This window comes from Labrus mixtus, chromosome 8 (assembly GCF_963584025.1).
Source record: "Labrus mixtus chromosome 8, fLabMix1.1, whole genome shotgun sequence".
Classification (NCBI taxonomy): domain Eukaryota; kingdom Metazoa; phylum Chordata; class Actinopteri; order Labriformes; family Labridae; genus Labrus; species Labrus mixtus.
Genome location: NC_083619.1, coordinates 20,768,469 through 20,792,031, shown reverse-complemented (window position 1 = coordinate 20,792,031; position 23,563 = coordinate 20,768,469). Strand labels below are relative to the sequence as shown.

Here is a 23,563-nt window from a genome sequence, read left to right as displayed (position 1 = left end):
AGTGGTACTCAATTCCTTTTCAAGATGAGAGAGGAGAGCAGTGGTTTACAGACAGAGATCTGTATGTTGGGTAGTTTTAAAGAAGAATAACATATAGACACACACAACACACACACACACACACACACACACACACACACACACACACACACACAAACACACACACACACACACACACACACACACACACACACACACACACACACACACACCATTGCCTAAAGCTGACAAAGCTGAACAGTGTCCTTTGAAGGCTTTGACCACAGACCATAACATCAACACCATACTGAGATATACAGTACAATATGGATGGGCGTCTTCAGAAAATATCCTCCTCAGCATGCTATCTTGTGCCACATGGGTCTGCATCTAACTTAGAGACTATACAAATACTGCTAGGGGAGACAGGTTATTGGTTTTTCTTTTATGCTAAAGTGAAAGTTATGGATTTTTTTGGAGAGCACAAACTTTAAACCTTTTCACATCCCAGATTCATTCTTTCCTAGTGAGACTTACTGAGAAGGCTTTATTAAAGTCCACAAGTAGAACCACAAAGATAGCTTTCATTTTTATTATCTGACGGACTTCCCTTATTTGTTTTCAATGTCAAGAGGACCGTCAAAAAATATATAAAAATGATGGGGGACTGTCTTGCAAAGTAACAAATTAGATTTAACCCCCACCCACCCAGATATCTAGGAGTTCATTGTTGCTGAGATTTGCTTTTTTTACTTATTTAGTGTATATGCCATGCAAAATCAACATGGATTTGACCTCTTGCTCTTTGTGCTGTAAATTTTCTATGCAAAAACTACAAATGCAAGTAATGTGTGCCATCAGCAGTAGAGAAACCATTGGAAATGATGAACAGTGGTGTACTTTTTGACAGAAGCTAAAAGAGAAGCCTGGTATCCTTCCCTTGAACAGGGCTCAATGTTGACGTTAAACTTTATGGTGCATTTCTTGTGCACGTTTCTATTTTTTCACCCCCAAAGTTCTAAAAGACACAAACAGCCGAATTGGTAGAGAAAACAGTTATGGCCAAAATGGCCTATTAAAACAGACTGAGATTTAATGAAGCAGTGGACATGGAGATGATTAGATTTGGTTTTGTCAGGACATCTGTGCTTGGTTAAAAGAAGACAGACTATGACAAATGGCTCATATATCTTGATCTCAAGAGACAGACTTTTAAGCACGCAAGTGTGCCTCATAAACAAAGCTGGGCCACCGTAATAAGATGACTGTGGAGCAGGATTGAATATCAAAATAAAAGAAAAACATGCTGTGCCAGTCAGCAGTTTCGATGTAAGACTGAAATGCCGCCCCTGTGCGTGTGCCTGACTGTGGAGGATGAGATTTGGAGATAAAAAGTAGAGTTAAAGTCAAAAAACGCACATCATTGACTGTGTTATGAAATACAACATGTGTTTTATCAACGTGAGTTGGCAAGCAGAAGTGGTGTTAGATTTGTTTTACATGTAATTGAGAATTAATATTCCCTGGGAAAACTGTAAAATGCAACTAAAACAGCACCTGCATCTGCACTATTAAAAAGGAATGTTTTTAGCAGGCACATGCAAGAACAGTATGTACACTCATGCATACACACTGAGATCTTATTTACTTTACTAACTAATGAGGAATTTCAGCCCCACAATGAAACTTCTCATGCCGTCTTAATCAAAGTTATAATCACTACTTTACTTTATTATAGATTTTGTTGTTGTTATGCATGGCTTGGTCAAACTATGATTTGAGAACAATTAATTCAGTCTGTAAATTTTGGTTTGATTACAGCTGTGAATACAAAACAAGTTCAGGAACGTTGTAAAATCTCAAGTCTCTTACTCTTAAGGGGCTGAGTCTTGAACATGTTCAATAATTAACTCTAATCAGTGTTACTCTAATGCACCATATACTGTACTAACTTATCTTGTGTGCAAAACTTTGCACTCTGAAGCTTTTTGTCTGATTGCAATAAAAACATATTTCCAACCAAAATGCAAAATATTTTTAATTAGAAATGTAAAATGACTGCTCTATAAAAGACATTGCCATGTATAACCATGAATTTAGAAAAAAAACATGGGACCATAAACTATCTTTAATGGTCTGAGTGGAGGACTACAGACCCCCTGGCTCCTCCAGCTCATGTTCCAGTGTTGGCATGTTGGAATTAGGTCATTTCACGTAAACCAGGACCATGTGAACCTCAGAGAGAGAATGAGAAGAGGGGGTCGGCCACTGATCCTCACTTTCATCATGTCAGACACACTACATGAGTGTTTGTTATCTAATCTTTGACTAATGACTTGTGAGAATGTGCAATACATGTTCTTCTGCTGTAAATATCCATCAAGATTTACAACAATTTAGTGTGCTAAAAAACCTTCCAATAAAGGTTGAAAACAGGTAAAAGCTTTAAAGATTTGATGTGAAACTATGAAAACAGCAGTGGGCAACAGGCTGAAAGTGCCAGACAGAAGCAATGTTTTAGCCGGAAAATGTTAAGGATCTTTAGGAAATTAATTAGCATCCACAAGAGTAAAAATCAAAACATAAAGTCATCAGTTAGCTTAACAGTAATCTGCTATATCCTATTTGCATTTCATTAGGCTCAGACAGCTAGTGCAATGCCTAGTTAGCTTAACGACCTGTAAATCAAAAAACACAATTAAAAATTGTAACAGTAAAAATAAATCTACGCATTAAATAAAGTTCTCCAAGGGGTCCGTGTCAAAAATGGCATTTGGTTTTTGAATGAAAATCAGCCATGTTATTGAGTGTGTTTGTCAAAGATCTGGAAAAGGTCCCTTGTAAAAATGTACAATATCTTAAACTACAACTGCTATGGCACTGTGACCGTTGGGATCTCTATAACAGCAGAGAGTTGTCGGTGGCAAAACATGTCATCTAGTTTGTTTTTGGTTTAATTGGGTTAATTAACCCAATTAATTTGATTATAAATGTCCCAAAATAATGTAGTGGATCAGTTCTGTTACGTTCTACAACAGCTAATAAGGCTAATAAGGGTTAGCTTTAGAACCCATTCTAACTCCAACAGTGAGAGAGACGCTTTAAAATGTGTTGTTCAAAAGGCGAAATAGTCTGCCAACATTTGAGACATGGAAATTATAAAACAGCCCACTTTGTGCAAGCACCAGCCACTTCAATGACAAAAGCCACATTAGATACAAAAGTTTCTGTTAAGTCATTTCCAGGGTAAGGCAAAGTGCACAAGAGGTTCCAGTAAAGTGAGAATTTATGAGTGGTTGTATTTTTGGACTGAAACTTCTATGAATAAATGTGTTGTGCTTATGATGTCATTACATCTCAAAGGCCTATTTTGGTCCAGCATTTTTTCTTTTAAAAGGAAAAACATTTTGCACTTTGTTTGTGAAATCTGGATTATACACACATGATCAATATCAAACAATTTATATAATTGTAACCATGCTGGTGTGGAGAAGAGCCATTTTATTTCTGATGGCTCCCAAAGTGATGCCTCATATCTGAACCTTGGCAGATATTTAACAATTTGGTGCAGTGCAATAAGTCCAAAAAGCCTGACTCTTACTGATCTGTACCTCACCACAACAACAACAACAACAACAACACAAACAAAGTGAGGCATGTTTTATCATGCGGGTTAGGAATATTTCATTACGTGTTCATTCGAGCCCCAAACCGCTGCCGGGGTGCCAAGTTGAACTGGAGTTAACTTCACAGTCCATCTGTGCAATGGGGTTTTTGTGTGGTGGCTGGCTGGGTGGCCCGCCGTGGACGCACTTAAGATACTGAATCAGAAACAGTCATCACCCAGTCTACTGATCCCCAGCATGAACCTACGCTGTACTCCATCGCATCACTGGACACCACTTTCAAGCTTCATCGCCAAACAGAGCCAATAAAACCACACAGTGCGGATCAAGCCAGACATCCAGCCAAGTCTGGCTTTACGTCTGGGTAGAGACGCTGACCACAAAGAAGGTGGATTATGACTGCTGCATAAGGCCAGTGTAGCAGCTCTGTAAATCAAGTTTAAACTAGTAGAGTTACATAATGTACATACATGATCTCTACATTAAAAGACAAATAATTCCTATCCAAGAATTGAATAGGAATATTCTGTCAATGCACTGCTGTTTAAAAAACAACAAACAATATCAAACTCCAAAGAACTGTTGGTGTAATTTTTCAATGCCTCAGGTAATGGGACAGAAAAACTGTCACCAAAAGCTGATAATGTAAACAGACTACTGTGGCTAAAAGTTGAGTAAAAATTATCATGTTTGATTTTTTAAAAATATTGATTGACAAATGTAAAGCTAATTTCTCCTAGTTACCGTATGTTGACTAAAATCATATCAAAAACAGCTAACATGACAATATGTAACTCTGAACTATAGGGTGAAAAGGACGGTTTGGTATATTACAAGGACAATAAAAATATATCAATAAATGAAATACAGCAGCAACCTTCCTTTCCTGAACGAGTATCCCAATTTGCTTCTTAAGTTCAATAGTGCAAATAGAAAGTGATTAAACATGTAGCACACCGGAAGTCTTGTTGACTGGGGTGTCAAATTCCATCTTGTGCACATTTAGAAATTCTGTCCACAGCACAAAAGGACCAACAAGAACATTGCTGTCAGCTTTATAAACTAAATATGCCTCAATTGGATTGCAGAAATCCCAATATGTGGCCAAACAAAACCAAAACTCCATCTATCTTCTTGACTAGCCACTACTTAAAGAGGCAACTTAAAACATATGTTTCTGTGTGGGTGAACTAATCCTGAACTATTGTACTAAACTACTTAGCGCAATGGAGTTAATTGTACTTAATAAAAGTTGCTTTCGGTATGTTTAGGCAGACCGAGGGGTTATGAAACTTGCAGCAGCTGTACAGATGTGAAAACACAAACACATACCACACTTGAGCGCTGAGTCATTGGAAAAAAACTACATGGCTACCTTCTTTCCAAAACGCGCAGACATTTTTCCAGCATCTTCACAAATACAAGTACTAACGGATAAACAAGAAACACACCAAGTGGTGTGCTTGTTTTGGGCCAACGTAATCACAGCCAGAGCCATAAACGCAGCACAGCCAGGTCTGAGAGTCGGATAGTGAGCACTGTGACTCACAGCAGAACAAAGAAAAATACACTTTTTTCATTTGAGCTTTCTGAGGAAGCAGCGAGGTTGATGTTGGCCCTCTCCAGAGCCAAAAACCTTCCATCAAGTGTGACGCCGACGCCGAACCATATGTAGAACTTCTTCAGGCAGCCTTTCTGAGACTGTCGACAGAAAATGGAGCCAGAGACTTCCAGTTGCTTGTGTGTGTTATTCTTGTTACTGAGCCAAAACCTGCTGTGAAAGAAGAGCCTAACTAACAAACATCCATTATGTGAAAGAAGACACTCGGCCAGATGACAGTCGGTTGCAAGCATTTTCGTTACCATTGAGCAACGCATCCCTTGGGAACACATTGCAAAGAGTGGTGTTAAGATGTTTGATGAGGTGGTTAGGAAGATTTTGGTCAAAACAACTACAGCAATATATAAAACGACTTACTGACAGACGCTATAGTAAAACCATGAGTGTCAATGCCTTTTCTCCAGGTCTTCCTTTATTTTAACACAATTTTCTCTGACATGTTTCGCTTTGGTTGACAGTCCAGTAGACAGACTGACAAAAAAGGGGAAGGGACTGGGGTTTGCCTTGCAACAAAGGTCCCTGGTTGGGACTGAGATGGCTATATTGTGGCCAAATATGACATGCACTGCAACCATATTGGTCACACAGACGTTTCAGGAGCCCCATCTCTAATGCCTGCATAGCAATGTCTGCACTGTGTGAGTCTAATAAGTGCTTCCTATAAAGATAAGATGGAAGTCAGAGCAGCTGGAACGCATTTCGATCTCCAAACTTGATAACAACTGGAGCCATGCAGTAAATCAGGCAGAACGACTCTCTTTATAATCATATGATCCATATACCTTAAAAGCATCTATGAAAATGTCCTTTGTTTGACACTGAGCAGTCCATACAATATGGCACTGCTGTAACTGCATTCACCAACGCTTACGTCCTGTACATCCTTGGCACTTCCAGCAAAAATAACTTTCCAACTTCATAGCAGCCTTTGTATTTAGATTCATGTGATTTTTTTAAAATGTTTACCTCAGTTCGTGTTATTTTTATTGAAGTGTTGTTTCAGGCTCCACCAAAGGGGGGTCTCGGGGAAATAAACTGTGTGATTGAGTAGGTATGGTTCCTATATAGTTTGTATGGTTGAGGTTAGGTAACTATAATTATAGTTGGGTTTGAAGAACTCTGACAGCAATTGTTGGTCTATGACAAACCACCAATTCTGGTCTTGTGTATCAAAGCCATTTAGCCAGCCCTTATCGTCCACCCTGATTCTTACACCAGCACACCCTAAAAGAAAACAGGAATACAAAAGAAGGAAAGTGAAGCAAATTATTTTAAAATCATCTAATCGCAGTGAAATACTCCAAGAAACTTAATACATAGGAAGGTCAAGTAGGGTTCAACTTTATGTAGATGATGCCTGACCCTTTGCATCCAAAAAGTTGTCAGTCAGGCTGATTTTGATTTCCATGGTAACCTGAAGTAGATACTTGCTAACTATTATCAACTACATCAAAGTACATGATGGAGAAAGGCTGGTAAGGGTCAACAATTTCCAGATTCTCTAGGATATGTTTTAGGTAAACTATCAGGACCAGAATAAAATGTTATTCCTGACATAGTCCTGTATGAATGTTATTTACAAGGATACCGGACCTAACATCAAAAGTTAGCCAAGGATTTATTAAAAGACTGAAAACAAAAATAACTTAGTTACTCTTTCGCTCAGTATTGTTACCAGTCTGATTTTGTTGATCAGCCAGTGTGGCTACATTTAAGAGACATTGCCATAAAACTCTACTGACTAGGATTATTAGACTCAAGCTTTTTCTTATTATCATCTACATTTGAGCCATTATCAGCTGTATTAAGTTTAAACAATAGGCTGCTGTTTAGTGTGTGGTTTATCTGCAGCTGACCTACGCCACACTAATACTCTCAGCAGAAATCATCATGGTATGCTTTACTGGCCCCTGCTGGGACGCATTGATTTGTGCTGTGTCTGGGATGCTGGGATGCATTCCTGTCTGCCTGTCATTGGTCAGTCAGGGATTGACCCACCATCCTTTGACCAGTGACAGATGATTCCCTTCAGGCTATGTAAACCTGGGATAAGATAAAAAAAAAAAACATCACTGCTCTATGTTGTTTTAAATGTCTTCTCTCTTCTTTTGTAACTATGTTGTGAACTTATATCTGTTCTTTGTAATCCTGAAATGTTCTCTCAGTCTTTCTGCACTTTATTGAAAACATGAGCGAGTAATCTTTCATTAGGACGAGACATCACAGTGTGCATGCATGCAGGCCCTGGAGGGGGCTTTAAGTAACAGGCAGGCATCCTGAAAACATTCTTTTCTGCTAATAAAGTCCCCGTAAATTGAAACCACTTGCTAACCCTAACCCAAAAATAAGTCAGGCAAGGAATGTGACTTCTCAGCTGAAACAGTTTCTCCAAGAATTGAAACGAATAAAGTATGTCAATACAATTTAAAACATCCAATTGGCATTGAGGAACACAACGAAATTAGATTAAAACATCTAGGAATAAACATTTGTAAAATTATATCCACATGAGGTTGTATTTTTTCTCCTTTTCCATCCCCCTCTTCCTTCATTCTCCTTGACACATTGCTGACACAGCACAGCCCGAGTGTAAACCCTGAAGGCCCATAATGCCCACTCCCTCTCCACCTCTCCATGTACTCTACAAGTATATAGGTTTGCCCTGAATAAACTTCCAGTATGGAGGCAGGAAGTGGCTCAGCAACTTCTCAGGTTTGGATACACTCTCAGTGGAATAATAGACCTCTTGTGGAAAGCAGATGTCAAAATGAGTCAAGGACCTCATTCCTCTCCACACCGAAGACAAACAAGAAGCAGGACAACCAATTTCTCTGCCAGTACACAAGAATGTGTGGAAGCTGGGGATGGATGACAAACAGGAGGAAAAGTTCAAGATTTTTGGAATTTACTCTTACAAAATGTTTTGCTGAGATTGACACATTTATCTATTTGTTTGTCTTTAATTTGTATCTAGAGCAATAAGTTGATTTGCTTCGCTCAGCATTAAGACTAGAAGCAGGGGAAACAAATTTGGTTTTGGTCTGTCCAAGTTTCCAAATGCATCATACAGCCTATCAAAAGACCACTGTCACTGCCGTATTCACATATGCACTCCTGAAAATGTCTAAAGAATTTCAGGAGTACTGCCCCTGAAATCCTGCTGATCTGGTTGTTCACACATGCATCTCACAGAGGGAGACTATCCCTGTGGGACAGGAGTGGGGGCGGGGGGGGTCTCTGATGTGGAAGTGGCAGACGAAGCAACAGAGTCCCCTATACTGTGCTAGAATGAAATATTTGCCTTTATATCAATGCTATGTGTAGTCAAACGGAGAATAACATACTGGCAAACAGAAAACACAATGCAGTCGTTTAATTACGTGCACCGAGATCGTAGTGGTCGCTCGCAGACAGTCATAGTATATAAACGTCACTCTCCCTCCTGTTGGCTCGAGGTGAATTCTCCGGAGAATATTCCATTGAGTTCTCACATCAGCTCACTCGGACTTGCTGCGAAAAAAAAATACTAGGAGTCTGGCAGGAGAAACTGCGGGTGAAGTCCGAGTGAAACGTTTGGCTGTTTGCGTTCACATGTACAGCTCCTCTGGGAAATATCAGTAGTTTTTCAGGAGATTTCTGCTAGTGTGAAAACGGCATCAGTGTATTCCTCAAAATGTCTGACTATTTGTTTAAAAGAAACCCTTGATAAATGAGCGAAATGCAACATACGCAACCGCTTCCATATGGGGGACACTGGCCCAACACGTTATATGGCAAGGTATATTTTTGTATTTGAGAATTTGAATGGAGGTTTGGATTGGGTTATGCAGCAAGAGATGTGTACATGTATGAATTGTGATGACACACAATGTGGACCTCTACTACACCCACACCTCCTGACATACATCTGCTGAGTGCTTGGAAGACACACATCCACTGAAACACCTCTTAAATCATTCAATACACCAAAAATCATTGGTGTCCACCTGCCCCCCCCATCCAGGACTTAGACCAGTCCCGGGCCAGGAAAACGGGCAGGTATTATCACTGCAGACTCCTCACACCCTGGACACAAACTTTTCAAACTCCTCCCCTCTGGCAGGCGTTACAGATCACTGTACGCAAAAACAACCCGTCATAAGAACAGTTTCTTCCCCCAGGTTGTCACTCTGATGAACGCTAAACAGTCACAGAGTGTCAGACCTGAATATACATATATGTGTATATATTATTTAATTTAAATGATCAATATACGCACACTTATTTATGTAAATACTGTAATTGACATCTTAATTGACCCATCTGTCACATAACTGCATTTTACTTATCATGTTACTTCAGCATCTTTTGCACGATGCACCACTGCACTGTTTCATGTTTAGTCATGTAAATATTAGTCTTATTATGTTTATTGTTGTACCTGTACATAAGAGAGCACAGTTCACCGAAGTTAAATTCCTTGTGTGTGTAAGCATTCCTGGCCAATAAATCTGATTCTGATTCTGATTCTGAAACCAGAGGCTATCACTGTGACCATTTCACCCCAAAGTGTTGAAACCTGAGCTCTGTTCTGGGACAGAAGCAGAGAGAGTAATGGGGAGTCAGACACTTCCACACCACACTGAAGGTTTGGCTTTCCCAGCTATGCAATCACAGAGATGAAAATATGGAGCTGAAAGCGGCACATTACAGAGTCGAGGAATGTGTGGGACATACTGAATATAAACAAATGGTAAGTGAAGATGAGTTAGTGTATAATCTTGCAATAAAGGAAGGACTCCTAGTCTGTCTTTATGTCAGCCCACTTTCTTGACAACAGCACATCTTATCAACTTCACACTTGGAAGGTGGACTGCTGATTGAATTTGACGGAATTTGCCAAGTGACAGTTATCCATCCTGGATTATTTAGATCAAACAAAATGGATCGATTTAGATTTACGGAGGTTGAGATTGAGTTTCTAGCATTTAGAAGGTTGTCCAATCTGTTTATTTTCTGCTCCTCCAAATGTGTGCAGTCACCAAAAATCTGGTCCTGAATGTTAAGTTCTACCAAAAAAGTAGTCAGGTAACAAAGTTAAAAAGTACAATATTTATTTCAATAATGTACCTAGTCCCCCTGAGGTATCTCTATAGGGCTGAGTTTCAATTTCAATTACAATTTCAGCTTCCTACAATCGTGTAAACGAGATAATGAAGATAAACGATTATTGTGCAGCATGCTTTGCTGTCATCGTTTGGTCCAAAGGTTTTACCATGTGTGTTGAATGTTTCAAAGTGTTTGTTGTTATATTTTCGCTGCAACAGTACATCCCCACTACCCCAATAACATAGTTCATTTATGTTAATTGATATATTTATTGCATTTTTATATATTTATATTTTTCAATCATTAATTTTAATAATTGTTTTTCTTAAGTGTTCAGAGCGATAAAGTGGTATGATTGTTTAAGTTTGAAAAGTGAATGTGATCCAGATGTTGTCAACCAGATGAGTATCGCGTATAATAATCGTGATCTCAATATCAATCAAAATAATCCTCATTATCATTTTTGCCAAAATCGAGCAGCCCTTATCTCTAAATAAATCATCGATCATATATAACATAAAGTTACCTTTTCATTGGATAACTTTTGTTCAAAAAAAAGTATTTCAGGACCTTCTTCGACACTGCAGAAAGAATTCTTCAGAAGAGAACGTTTTGCATATTTTGCTAAAATCTTGGAGGAAATGACTGTGGCTGTGAGTTTGTCAGGGGATCTACAACAGAAATGTGTGAATGTATTATTTCTGAACCTGCTACACAGCTCAGGGTCTATACCAACATCTGGCCGAAGGGTAACATTTCTATCACCTGATGAGTGGGTGAGATTATAGACTTGAATGGAAAAAAATTGGATGTGAGACTCAGACACAAGGGAGGAAATCAGCAGACTCATTTTCAGGCTGATTTCTTTGGTTTTAGACCAAAGTTATTATGTTCAGTTTTTTTGCTGAGTCGAAGACGAAAATTACACAGAGGGGCTGATAAGGTTGCAAAGTTATTCGACTGGTCAGGAACACCCAGGATGCTGTGGCTTTCCTTTCCTCTGTAGCTCACTTCTGTTAAAACAGAGAAACAAAAATAAAAGCTGCAGCCAAAAATAAGTTCCCGAGAAGCGAGGTGTAGCCTCCTTTTAACTTCAGAAGTTATTGTAGGAGGGTTACAGCCTTTTATTTTGAGAAAAGGCAATCATTTAGAGCATTAACATCACGGGTGTCGCATAAGGGATGGATCAAAGGTGGTCCTTTAAGTTCACAGCTGGAAATCAAGAAGTCATTTGAAACTTACCAAACCTCTTATAGCCAAAGGACTGCACCTCCTCCTCATCAGCAAAGTCGTCTGCAGGGAGAACACAGAAATAAACAAATGAAGGCTCAAATAAAGATGGAATGAAACATAGTTATACTTTGGCTAAACAATATAAACAAAGACAGCAGCATTATTTCATATTATCACATGAGCATCTGAATAATGGGGCGGCTGTAGTTTAGTTGGTAGAGTCGTCGCCTCTCAACCAAAAGGTCGAGGGTTTGATCCCCAGCTTAGCAACATGTCAGATGTGTCCTTGGGCAAGACACTTAACCCCACATTGCTCCCGCTGCTTCAGTGGCGGTGTATGAATGGATTGGTACTTACTCTGATGTATGTCGCTTTGGATAAAAGCGTCTGCTAAGTGAATTGTAACATTGTAATAATGACCACACAAAAATCCAAAATAAGGCAAGGTCAAATTTAAAAGTCTTTTCCACCTCTGAGGGTCTTCACAAACAGAGAGACTTTGCTGAATGCAGTCTGCTAAAAAGCAGGTAAGCAGAGCATGCAAATTTATATTTCAAGGTTATCCAAGGTCAACAGTCAAATTTTACAAGTTAACTAATCAGCAAATTCGACTATGATTCTTATCCAGTTATAGCTATAGGAAATGTCTATTTTTCAAAGCTTGTATGGCCACATGTAGCCATGTAGCTTGTATGTGCAGAGCTTGAGTCAGAACCCTGACTTGCTATTCCTTGCTCAGCTCAATAATAATAATAACTCAATCATGTTAATTGATTTCTTTTACTTTGTTTTATAACTTAATATTCTGTTTGACCTGAGAGCCCCTGAGTGCAGCTCTTATCTTATCTATCTGTTGTAAATGAATTTGCCAACTTCAAAGCTTTCTTTGCTTTTCATGATCCCTGTCAAGTGAAAATAAAGAATCATTGCATGTCCCAAACATCTTCAGAAAAAACTAATCCAACCATCTATTATGTATACCGCTTAAGGCTGCCCATCAGTGAAGAATGGCTCCTTGTAGAGATAACAAGAAAATGAAGAACTCTTGATGAACTGCATGTCTCTCTGAGCTCAACATGTAGTCTGGTAATGTTCAGAAAAACTGTTCCTGGGGCTTAGAGGTGAAAGAAATCCCAGATACTCTTAACATGTCTCTCATGACAGAGAGGGGAGTGAAATGAAATGTGACAAGAACAATCTGAACAATTGTATAATATGTAATCACATTTTACTCCAGGGATTTGCATTTCCCAATACCCCCCCCCCCCCCCCACACCCCCCCCCCCCCCCCCCCACACCCCCAATACGGTTTCTGTTACTGAGCAACATGCTTGTGTCCCATCACAATGGAAACGTAAGTGTGATTGGATTTTTAAGAGCCATTCCGGGAAGTGGAGTTCATTACACTTCACCCAAAGGGTTAAAAAACTAAGAAGACTGGAGAGGAGAACACTGAGTACAACTTTGTGTTATTTGGAGTTTGGGGGGAATGTTGCTACATAGGGCCATTACACTGAATAAGGATTGGTCAAAATCACAGAAGCAGATCCCAGCAAGCACTTATTTGGTGAGTTTGCAAAACAATGTCATGACATTTATACAAAACTGGACAAACCTTGATTGGAAAGCGAGTATATTTGATGTCTTTGGACAAGACATCTTAAAGCTTTCACTGTACAGATTGGGCTCAGTTATAACCAAGACGTAGCTTTATCCAAACGGTTGACCACTAACGTTGATATTATGCTTAAATATTTAGAGAAAAGTCACAGAGAATGAATATGCTTATAATAAATATGATATCCTGCATTCTGAGGCCATTAGTCATTGTATTTGGTATTTGTCCATAATTAACGTCAGGAACATGCCACTGACTTGGATCATCCGTGAGCAGGTTAAAATTTGACCATTGCTCAGCATTTTTGCACTACTCACCATTACACTATTGTCTTATTTGGCCTTGAATATATTAGTCTTTGCTAATTTTATGTTTATATTTAATGTTATACTTTTGTACATTCAAAGCACAGTTCACCAAAGACAAATTCCTTTTATGCATAAACATACATGGCCAATAAAGCTGATTCTGATTTCTCAAAAAAAAAGTCTAAGAACAAGTCTTTTTGTTTCTTGCCAAATCTCAATTGCCATCATGAGCAAATGCCGTGCACTGATGTAGGCTAGAAGCTTCCAGAAAAAAACACAAGGGAGCTTTGACTCTGAAACGAACAAAGAAGCTCGACAAAGTTTTTTCCATTTTTCTTGAGGTTTATCTATAGTGGGCAATCAAGCTCACAAATAACAAAGAAATCTTGATCACTGCTGCCTCTGAAGTTCTGGTAATGATAAAAACACACAACAGATCTCGCAGGTGCAAGCTGGTCCTTCAGTCGATGTGCCAACGTGCTGACTCGTGCTTACACAACTAAACACCATTTCTAGACGAAGAAAACACTTTGCATGAATCTGGAATAAATCAAATACAGACACACACAATTTATATCAGCCACAACAGCCCTCTGAAATCAAACCCTTAAAGGGTGTAATGTTAAGTCTAACTCCCTCTTACTGCAGTCACAGCATTACAGTAGCTACCGGAAGTGGCTAGTGGCTTACTGTGAGCGGGATATATTCATGCCCACAATGGGGAGCTTTGTGTTATTATTCTGCAAAGTACCACAAGGTGGCAGTAGTCTAGTATTGATTATATAATGTTATAAAGACACCAGCTTTCTGTTCTGATCCTGATCCATCAAGTGTGTGAGGGTGAGAGTGACGTGCACGATACTAATTTAACCACGTCCAAAACATCAGGGAATAAAGCTTCATATAAATCACGACTTATTACTCAATGACCACAATGACTCACGCACTTTTTTGGTCTATTTTAGTTCACCAAATGTGTTAAAGGGAGTCCTACCACAATAAAGCAAGTATGAGATTTTATTAAAGCAAAGACAAACTAATGAACCAACCAAGTCCTTCACTGCAGCATGAAATGGGAAATAAAATCTGTTATATATCACCAAAACTTTACATTTATTTTTTCCTTTTATGGGCTATTTAATTAGTAACACGAAGTGCTTTTTACAATGCTCTCTCTGTGAAGTTATTGTCATGTTTTTTTGTGGTACTGATGTGAATACTTGTGTTAGTGTAGCTTGTGTTTGATGTGCTGCAGCGGCCAGATGCGAAAAATCCCAAACAGAGTCCCTTAATTGAAACCAGATGTTAGACGTAGTGAGTTGTAGCCCACGCATTCCTCACGTCTCACACAGAGAAAGAGGCAGAAAAGTGACAAAGAAAGTGCATGAGGCATGTTGTACCATCAAAACCTAAATAAATAAAAAATCACCATTGGCTTTGCAATGTGAACTTCAGCTTTACTTCTGCCTGAGAGACCCTACCTTTCATTGTGGTGCAGGCTGCAGGACTCTACTGTTGTTGTTTGAAGTCACATCCACTGCATCGCACTGGTATCAGCCCAACAGCACCCTTTATAGCTCCCAATGTCTTCTTTGATGGAGTTGCAAAAAAAATGATGATTCAAATCTTCATCCGAGTTTCTTGAATCTTCACACTGAGGACAAACTCGTATAGCGCAGGTAACTTCAGTGTAACACCTCAGCTGCTGCAGCTAAACAGGAATAAAGTTTGCTGCACCAGTTGAATGCAAGCGAAAGTTGAAAGAGCGAAAGGAGAAAACTTTCTTCTTGTTTATCTAGCAGTCTGAAGAGATGCAGAGGTGGGGGGTTTATCCTAGTCCAGCTCAGCACTCCGGTGGTACCCGCAGCCGCAAACAGAGAAACTCCAAGAGTGAAGAAATCCAAACGTGAGAGGAAGTAGTGCGCCCGCAGGGCTGCAAGGAGAGGCCACGTGTTCCCACATCTGTACGCACCGTCTGCACTCCTTGCTGCTCCAAGTGTGCGCGCGTTTGTGTGTGTGTGGACTTTTAAGCTACCTCAGTAAGTCAATAGACACATTTGAGCAACTTGTGATGGTGATGAGGGGGACAAGACCCCTTTCTGCAAGATTTTCATCACTGAAATCAAAGGCACCGTCTTTTTCAAATTTGGATTGTGATAACCCTCAACTTGGTGCTGGATAGTTCAAGAGGAAAATAAGTTAACATACTGTATGTTTAAATGAATTCATACACTTTCAAATGTTTCTGTTCTTGTTCATGTTCTAACATAAGCCAGAATTACAAATAGATGATCATCTGTAACTTGTTAAAAGTAAAGACACTCTTATCCTGCACAAAAGCTCTTCAACCTTTGAGGCAGCAACAAGCTTTAGATAAAATGACAAACCTGTTCGCCAAGGTTGGCCTCTCACATATCCAGCAAACACAGAGACACATTATCATTGATTATGCGTCCTGTGTCTAGCCAGCAGGGAGATAAAAGAACAAATATCCTCAACATCTGCTGGGGGAGATATCAGACAATTTAACTGACGAAGGTCTCACTTTGTTCACCAGCTTGTTTCTGACTGTGTGTGAGTGCTGTTTAAGCACAACAAGTAGTGAAGCACAGTGAGTGAATCAAAGCCTTTCCTCTGGAAACAGCTGTCCTACGAGGCTAAAAACAAACTGATAAGAGTGGTGGGAACGAAAAAAGAAACAGGAACGTTTTTTGCCGGAAAAAACAAAACATGGAGCTGAGAGAACCTGCAGACTGAGATTTCTCTGAACAATCAATATTTACATTTCACAAATAGGAAATGGTAGACTCAGTTATCACTCAATGTCAAAAGAGGGGCATCTTTGTGTGTTGCCAAAGAAGAAAGATTCATATATTTGTGTCAAACATTTGTGAATAAGTTTACTGTTCTGTTGAATATGTTTCCCATTTCTTGCAGATGTGTTGCATGATGTTGCATTTTTGTATTTTATACTGAGGACATATGTGCTGCACTTTCCCCTGTGAGCTTCCCTGTGTTCCCCTGCCTTGAAACAAAACACACGGAGCTCTCAGACCTGTGTGTTCCCACTCTTTAACTGTTTCATCCATTACTCCAGGTCTATTTAAAGCACTTTATCCCCTGCACCTGTTTACCTCGTCAGTTCAGGACGCTGTGCTTTGATCAGCACCACAACATTTTACACAAGCTCCCACCGTGAGCTCTTTATATGGACCTTCTGCTACACCTTGAATTTTCTGCAACTTCAAAGTGTGCACATATTGAAATGAGCGCTCATATCACTACGACTGATTCAACTTTACGTGATTTACATTTCTCTCTGCATGAGTGATAGCACGTCTGTATCCTCAGAGCTTTTTACTGACAACTGCTTCATGTTGAGGTCAGTCTACAGGGAGAACATGGGAAGAGCGTCTCTCCCTGCAGTGTTATAGGAACCAGGTGTCAAAGGTGTCAGCGAGGCCGCAGACCGAGCCGAAGCAATGGCTGGTTTTGATTATTATCCAGTGAGAACCCTATTTTCTGGGTCACAGCATGCAAAGAGGGCACATTTTTGAGGTAGACGGGGCACCAGTGAAGAGACGGGGACGTAGGAACCCTTTCACCCCGAGACCCTCACATTCCACCAGGAGAGGACACGCTAAACAGCTTCACATTGAGAGGAATGTTTCCTTTTACTAAAAATACAACAGATCCACATCTGGGAGTAGATCTAAGAATAGCTGCAGTGACAGACTCTTCAATATAAGAATCTGTGTTCTATGTGAATGGGGTTTGTTCATATTTACAGGTGCCAGCTTCCTGATCATGTTATCTCTTTCTAGCTCTTCTTATTGGATAACTGCAACAAAGTTACCCATAATCCCACACTGACAAGTTGCCCCATCAATCAGATACCAGAAACATCTCAAGTACTGTGATGACACCACTTCTGTGCATGCCAGGGTTGGGCCGTGTGTGTGTGTGTGTGTGTGTTTGTGTTGCATTAAGCATTTACTACTGAAGGATACTTTTAGCACTGAAGTTGGCACCCTAAGGACCCCACCCACAACATCTTATAAACATAATAATTTACTATGATTCAACATATGTGTGTTTCCTAAACATGTTTGCTGTTTTAAAAGGTTAAATCAGTTTTTGCACCCCTCTTTTTTTAAAATATTTTCTTCAAATAAAATGATGTTTAACTATCCTTTATGTTTATCAAAAGTAGTTGTAAGGGTTTTGAATAGGGTGGGTGCAATATGTTGTGTTCCTGACTCGTTTGATATAGTTATAGAATTACAAAGTCACTGCTTCATGACTCCTCAAGGTGGCGCGTATGACATCAGTGAGTGTGACGTGAATTGAGGTTAACTGGTAAAAGAAGAAGTTTAGAGCTGGATAAAAAAAGAAGGAGAAGATGGATAGTGTTGGACAGTGGTGAAAAGAAGTTAAGAGATGAAGTGTGATAAGAGGTGACAATGACATCACTTTGATGTGAATAAATACATTCATCCGGCACTTTACCTCTTGTGGGGCATTTTGTATTGTTTAGATTATCTGATCATTTGATGTATCATTCTGAGTTTGTCTTGCAGAATTATTGATATTAGCTGTATCAGGATGTTATAGTAACTGTGATTCCCGGCCATATGAAAGACGGCTGTTGAAATGTAAACGCTCTCTGCATTGTCATTAGAAATAAAACATCAGATTTCAACACACAGATAATTTAGCATTTTGTGGCATATGCCGTACCCTTTGTAACCTCACTCACCCATGTTTCTGCCATGTAAACAGTAGCCTGTGTCTGACCGTCTGAATGACTAAGCATCCTCTTATGCAAAACAAGCCGCTCAGTCGGCGTGCTGAATGCTGGATTAACGGGATAAACATCAAGTAAAGACTATAATAGGATAAAGCTGGAGTGCAAAGAGCTCAAATAGACCTGATCAGTTCAAAGGGACTGCAGGAATTCTTCACACAGAACACTTTGTTTATTCCCGCCAGTGGAGAAGCGCCTTCTCACTCTGCTGGTAAGTTTCTTTGTTGACATGGTCAGTGTGCAACTTTTTGAACCATTTCAGTTCAACCATCAGTCATGACTTCGCTTTTTGTGTTTAACCGTAATTTACTTTAATATGTAATCATTTCTGTGATATATTCTTTGCTAAATATATTATTAAAGTTTATTTTGATTTGCTAAATGTTTTTATTTTATTTTGACTGCTTGCTACTTTAAGGTTGTTTTTTTTTTAGTTTTGATGTTTACTGCGACATCCGTTTGTCAACTTGAGCCCTTTTTAGATGTAATTCTAATGAATAAATATTCACCTGTCTCTATAGCTATTGCTGTAATATTGTTGCAGATTAGAAACAACAGCTAAACATGTTGTGAGAAGAATACAATAGCACTGATTGTACCAGCATCTTAAACCCATAATGAAATAAGTCAGGCGGGAACATCCTCATTTACTGTAAATCCCCGCTGGATGCCAACTTGTGTAACTCAACTGGGGCAAAGTCTCCAGTGAAGTGATGCAGAGGGTGAGCTCAGCTTTTTTACTGGTAAAAAAAAAAAAAAAGATCATGTAAGCACATGTTGTGATAAAAGAAGCCTCTAAGAGTCTCTTCTGTGCTTTTGATGGAGGCTGACCTCCTGACACAGCAGATGGCAAAGACGTAAACACAGACGGGCACATTTCTTAAGCTGTGGTTGGCTCTGAGAGGTATCCTTTAAGGTGTCCAACACTCACCCCCTACTGCTGACGCCTTATGGTTTCACCTAAGGCTCTTATATCTACAGATTAATGTCCAAAATAAGAAACAATACTTGTGCAGTTTTATATCTAAGTAATAGAACATACTGGACCGAAACTTTGTCACAAAGGAGAACTCATCTGTAGGTAAATGCTCTAGTTGTCGACATATTCACCTCACGCCCCATGTCACTAAAGAAAACAGTTTTAGAGCTGAAAATCTACCCATAAGCTTTGCCCTTTTAATTTGTCACTGGTTTTGCTGCACATGAAACATTTAAACCTTTGTTTGGAACATATTTTTTGAGGTTACCAATCAACAGTCCCTGACCCAGTTATTTATTGACCTTTATCCAAGTCTTAGTTTCCACTTGACTAGTAGTGTTTGAGGGTTGAACAGATATTTAGCACCACCAAGTGGCAGACCTTATTGTGACCATGTGCAGGGTGCTTCATGTTTGATCATACTCCACTCAGATTCTATGAACTACACCAGACAAGAGTGTGTGTCTTGTCTGGTGTTGTCCCCCCCCCCCCCCCCCCCCCCCCCCCCGTGTTGTGTGCATGTGAGCTTGTATTGTATGACGTTCTATCTGTTGGATTTCTTGTCGTGTGATTTCAGAGACTTGGCTCGTCTTCAGAGAAACCCACTGAGCTCAACAATGAAGCTCCTGCTGCGTTTGGCCGTCCTGGTAGGGACTCTGGGGGTCCTTTATTCTACCCCTGAGGACCAGTTCACAGGCATCTCAGGGGACACCTTAAAGGGTGAGTCAGCACGAAGAAAACCAAATCTATGTTTAACTTACATGACTTGTTTTAAACCATTATCAGTTAGGTTTTGTACCAGAGTTGGTTAAAGTTTGTTTTTAACAGCAATCCCTTTGCAAATGTCAGATATACAGTCACATATCAGACACAAATTCACTTATGTTACACACTTTATATAGCTGGTAGTTATTTTTATTACATTTGTTTGACTTATAAATCAGCAGCTTTTATACATTCCCTGTGTTCACTGTAAGAATATATCTCAACCTGGCCTTGTGTCATTCTCCTCAGAGTTGTCCTTGAGTGGGGAGAAACTGGTGGATGAGGAGATGAGGAGGGCTCTGTACGGGGTGAAACAGATGAAGGAGGTGATGTGGAGAAATGAGCAGAAGCACGATCACCTCATGAGGTCGCTCCAACACAGCAGCGAAAAGAAGAAGGTGAGAAAGACAACAACAAACTCTCCTAATAGAGAAAGACCCGGCAGTAATGAAGAGATAAATGAACTGTTTCCCTTCCTGCCACTAGGGGGCAGTTCAGCTGGCTAAGGAGGTGACTGACAAGCTGAAGGAGGCGGAGGAGCAGTGCAAAGACTCCCTGCAGTCAGAGTGGGAGGAGTGCAGACCCTGTTTGGAGGACGCGTGCAAAACTTTCTACACCTCCACCTGCCGCAGGGGATTTGCAACTTTCAAGACCAAGGTATGAAAACTACACCTCCAACCGCCTGCCTTTTCACTCTGAGCTGGAAACTTGGAGCAACATTTCCTCACTGAGAACTTTACCTTTTGTGGAATCAGATCTCTGGCCTCAGTCTGTGCACTCTTTGAGGTTGTTAGGAGGCCTGAAGAGGTAGAACTTTAAATTATGAAACAATGAAAGATAAGCTGCCTAATAGTTAGAAAAAGTTCAAAAGCCACACTGACACCAGTCAAGTAAACTCACTTTTGTTACTGTCGAATTCAAGGTGGAGAACTTGTTCAGCAGAGTGTCCCGACGCTTTGGCCCCCAGCAGCCCCGTGTTGAAGCAGACATCCTGGTGAATCAAGGCCCTGACAACACCGACACAGAGGTCGCCCAAATCCAGAAGTCTTTTAGCCGCCTCATGAGCAAGGTGGGCACCCTGGTGAGCAACAGCGTCACCCTGGTCTCCGGGATGAGAGGCCGGCTGGACAAAGTCCTCCAGAGGGCTTTCCTCAACAACACTAACATCCTGAAGGAGGAGGCCGACACCTCGGATCCCTACAACCCCGCCCGGGACTCCGGCTTCCTGGAGGGTGTGGGACTGGAGGAGGTGCTGGACTCCTTCTTTGACTTTGGCAAGAGTGTGGTGGATGAGTTTGGAGCTGTGGTGACGCAGGTGTTTGATGACATCCAGGAGACAGTGGAGGAAGAGAAGAAGAGAGGTAGAGGATTGCAGAAGATGTTGAAATTATTGCATCAAAACCCATTCTTAGAGTGTGCTTATATATCAGAGGTGACTTTGGAAATACATTTAGGAGTAAGAAAATGAAACCAGTTTTCTTTTTCATTCAGAGAGGGAGAGTTTCCCTCGCTTCCTGCAGAACAGGAAGTTGTGCCGAGACCTTCGCAAGCAGACCTCAGAGTGCTGGAGGCTCCAGAGCCAGTGTGAGTCCTGCCAGGGAGCCCTTCTCACAGGTAAAGCCCCCCCTCCACCCCCCTCCCCCTCAGCCCCTTTGTTGACTTAATCTGATATCCACTTACACTTACTTTATGTGACCACTCTTCCTCCTGTCTCCAGAGTGCCAGGCTGTGCGGGAGCTACACGTGGAGCTGGATGAGGTCTCCCAGCTGCTGGATGTGTCCAAAGAGCAGTATGACGAGATCCTGTCCATCGTGCAGCGTCACACCGATGAAACGGTCAGCTGGCTCAGCAACATGGCAGCCGAGTTCAGCTGGGTTGCTCAGGCTGTGAGCAACGGCAGCGTTCCGGAGAACGTCTTCCGTGTCACTGTGGTAAGGAATAATTCACAGTTTCTTAAAACAATCCTTACATACTCATAAACAGCAGTTACTTGCTTCTAACAATAAAGAGAACATGTCTACTCATTAGACATTTGAACCAACTTAATTGGCTAAAATCATGAACTCACATATATAAAATCATTCTATTTTTATATATATATATATATGACTCTCATCTTCTTCATTTGACCTCAGTTTCTTTTAAGGAGCCCAAGCAAGAGGCAGTGCACAGAGAACAGACCGAAAGACAAGATGAAGCTGTAACTGCTGAAATGCTCCACTGCACCAATTAATTGAACTCTAGAAATAAATTAAAACATCAAATAAACAATTTTTTTTTAACTACACTTCGTTACTGAGAGACATGTTCCTAACACATTGGCCTGGAATACACACATGCACAAACAGGACATATGGACATGCATTAATGGAGAGATGCTGCTGCACAGGGAGCACACTAGAGCTGTTGGCGACTTGGTGTTTAAGGGCACCTCTGCAGTACTCAGGAGGTGACCCGACACCTCTCCAGACCAACTTTTGGTCCATACTGGGAAAACATATTGTAGGACTTTTCTTAAGGAAACAGGGACAACTGTAGATCATTTGGATGCCGGCAGTGTCAGCTGTAACATATTACTTCTTCCTCTCTCCAGGTGGCGCCAAAGATCCTTGATGAACAGAATCTGTCAGAGACTGAGACCACAGTGGAGGTGAGCATCCTGAACTCTCCCTCTCTGGTCCTCTCAGTCCCCGGGGAGCTGCAGCTGCAGGACCCAGACTTCATCCAGTATGTGACCCAGGAGGCTCTGAACAAGTACAAGGACATGGTCAGGTGAGAACCTTAACCTCAATGCAAAAAGTCTTATATTTTGAGCTACTTACTTCAGGATGAGTGTGCCTGAAATTTAAAGTACTGTGCTTACAAACATTTTATTCCATTATTGACTGTTAAATTACAGACATGATTGAATATTCTCTCTTCACAGGTTTGACGATGAGTAAATCTACAGTTTCTCCTCTTCAGAGCTTCTTTCTGCACTTTCTTTGTAAACAGAACTAGATTGCTTTCCTGTAAAGTAGCATCATCTTGCTGAAATGTAAATATACTGCAAAAAGGGGGCGGCAGTAGAAGGGACTTGGGCTGGGAACCGGAGGGTCGCCGGTTCAAGTCCCGGTGCGGGACCATATCTCGAAGTTGGTCTGGTAGCTGGAGAGGTGCCAGATCACTTCCTGAGCATTGCCGAGGTGCCCTTGAGCAAGGCACCGAACCCCCCCCCCCCCCCCCTCCTCCACCATCAGCTCAGGAGCGCCTGCGTCACTCTGACATCTCTCCATTAGTGCATGTCCATAGGCTCCTGTTTGTGCATGTGTGTGTTGCATGACTTAGAGTGTAAAAACAGAAATTTCCCCTTGTGGGGATCAATAAAAGTAAATCTTAATCTTAAATTCAGCTCATATCATTAATTACTTGTGAATGTCAAAAAAGAAAATGAAGGTCATACCTGCTCTCGATCGGTGTATATAAAGAAAAAAAGAGTATTTTTTAAAGGTGACAAACATTTTCACCAGATGAATCTTGATGGAATAAATTGACTTGA

The 23,563-nt window shown here is 40.6% G+C and overlaps 2 protein-coding genes across 2 annotated transcripts in view; one reads left to right on the top strand and one right to left on the bottom strand.

Moving 5' to 3' along the window:
• Positions 1 to 15,477, bottom strand: part of LOC132979337 (collectin-12-like) — a 47,662-nt gene extending 32,185 nt beyond the window's left edge. Inside the window, exons 1-2 of the mRNA XM_061045055.1 lie at positions 14,955 to 15,477; positions 11,557 to 11,607 (exon numbers count right to left, since the gene is read on the bottom strand). Coding sequence (XP_060901038.1) covers positions 11,557 to 11,607; positions 14,955 to 14,961 — 58 coding nt within the window. The 5' untranslated portion in view covers positions 14,962 to 15,477. The remainder of the gene's footprint in view (positions 1 to 11,556; positions 11,608 to 14,954) is intronic.
• Positions 15,478 to 18,368: 2,891 nt separating this feature from the next.
• clul1 (clusterin-like 1 (retinal)) lies at positions 18,369 to 23,516 on the top strand. Its single transcript, XM_061045052.1, has 9 exons — positions 18,369 to 18,491; positions 19,837 to 19,979; positions 20,274 to 20,422; positions 20,511 to 20,681; positions 20,947 to 21,385; positions 21,516 to 21,638; positions 21,742 to 21,956; positions 22,619 to 22,797; positions 22,952 to 23,516. Exons 2-9 carry the CDS (start codon positions 19,877 to 19,879, stop codon positions 22,965 to 22,967), a joined length of 1,395 nt encoding a protein of 464 aa, XP_060901035.1. The 5' UTR covers positions 18,369 to 18,491; positions 19,837 to 19,876; the 3' UTR covers positions 22,968 to 23,516.
• Positions 23,517 to 23,563: the final 47 nt, after the last annotated feature.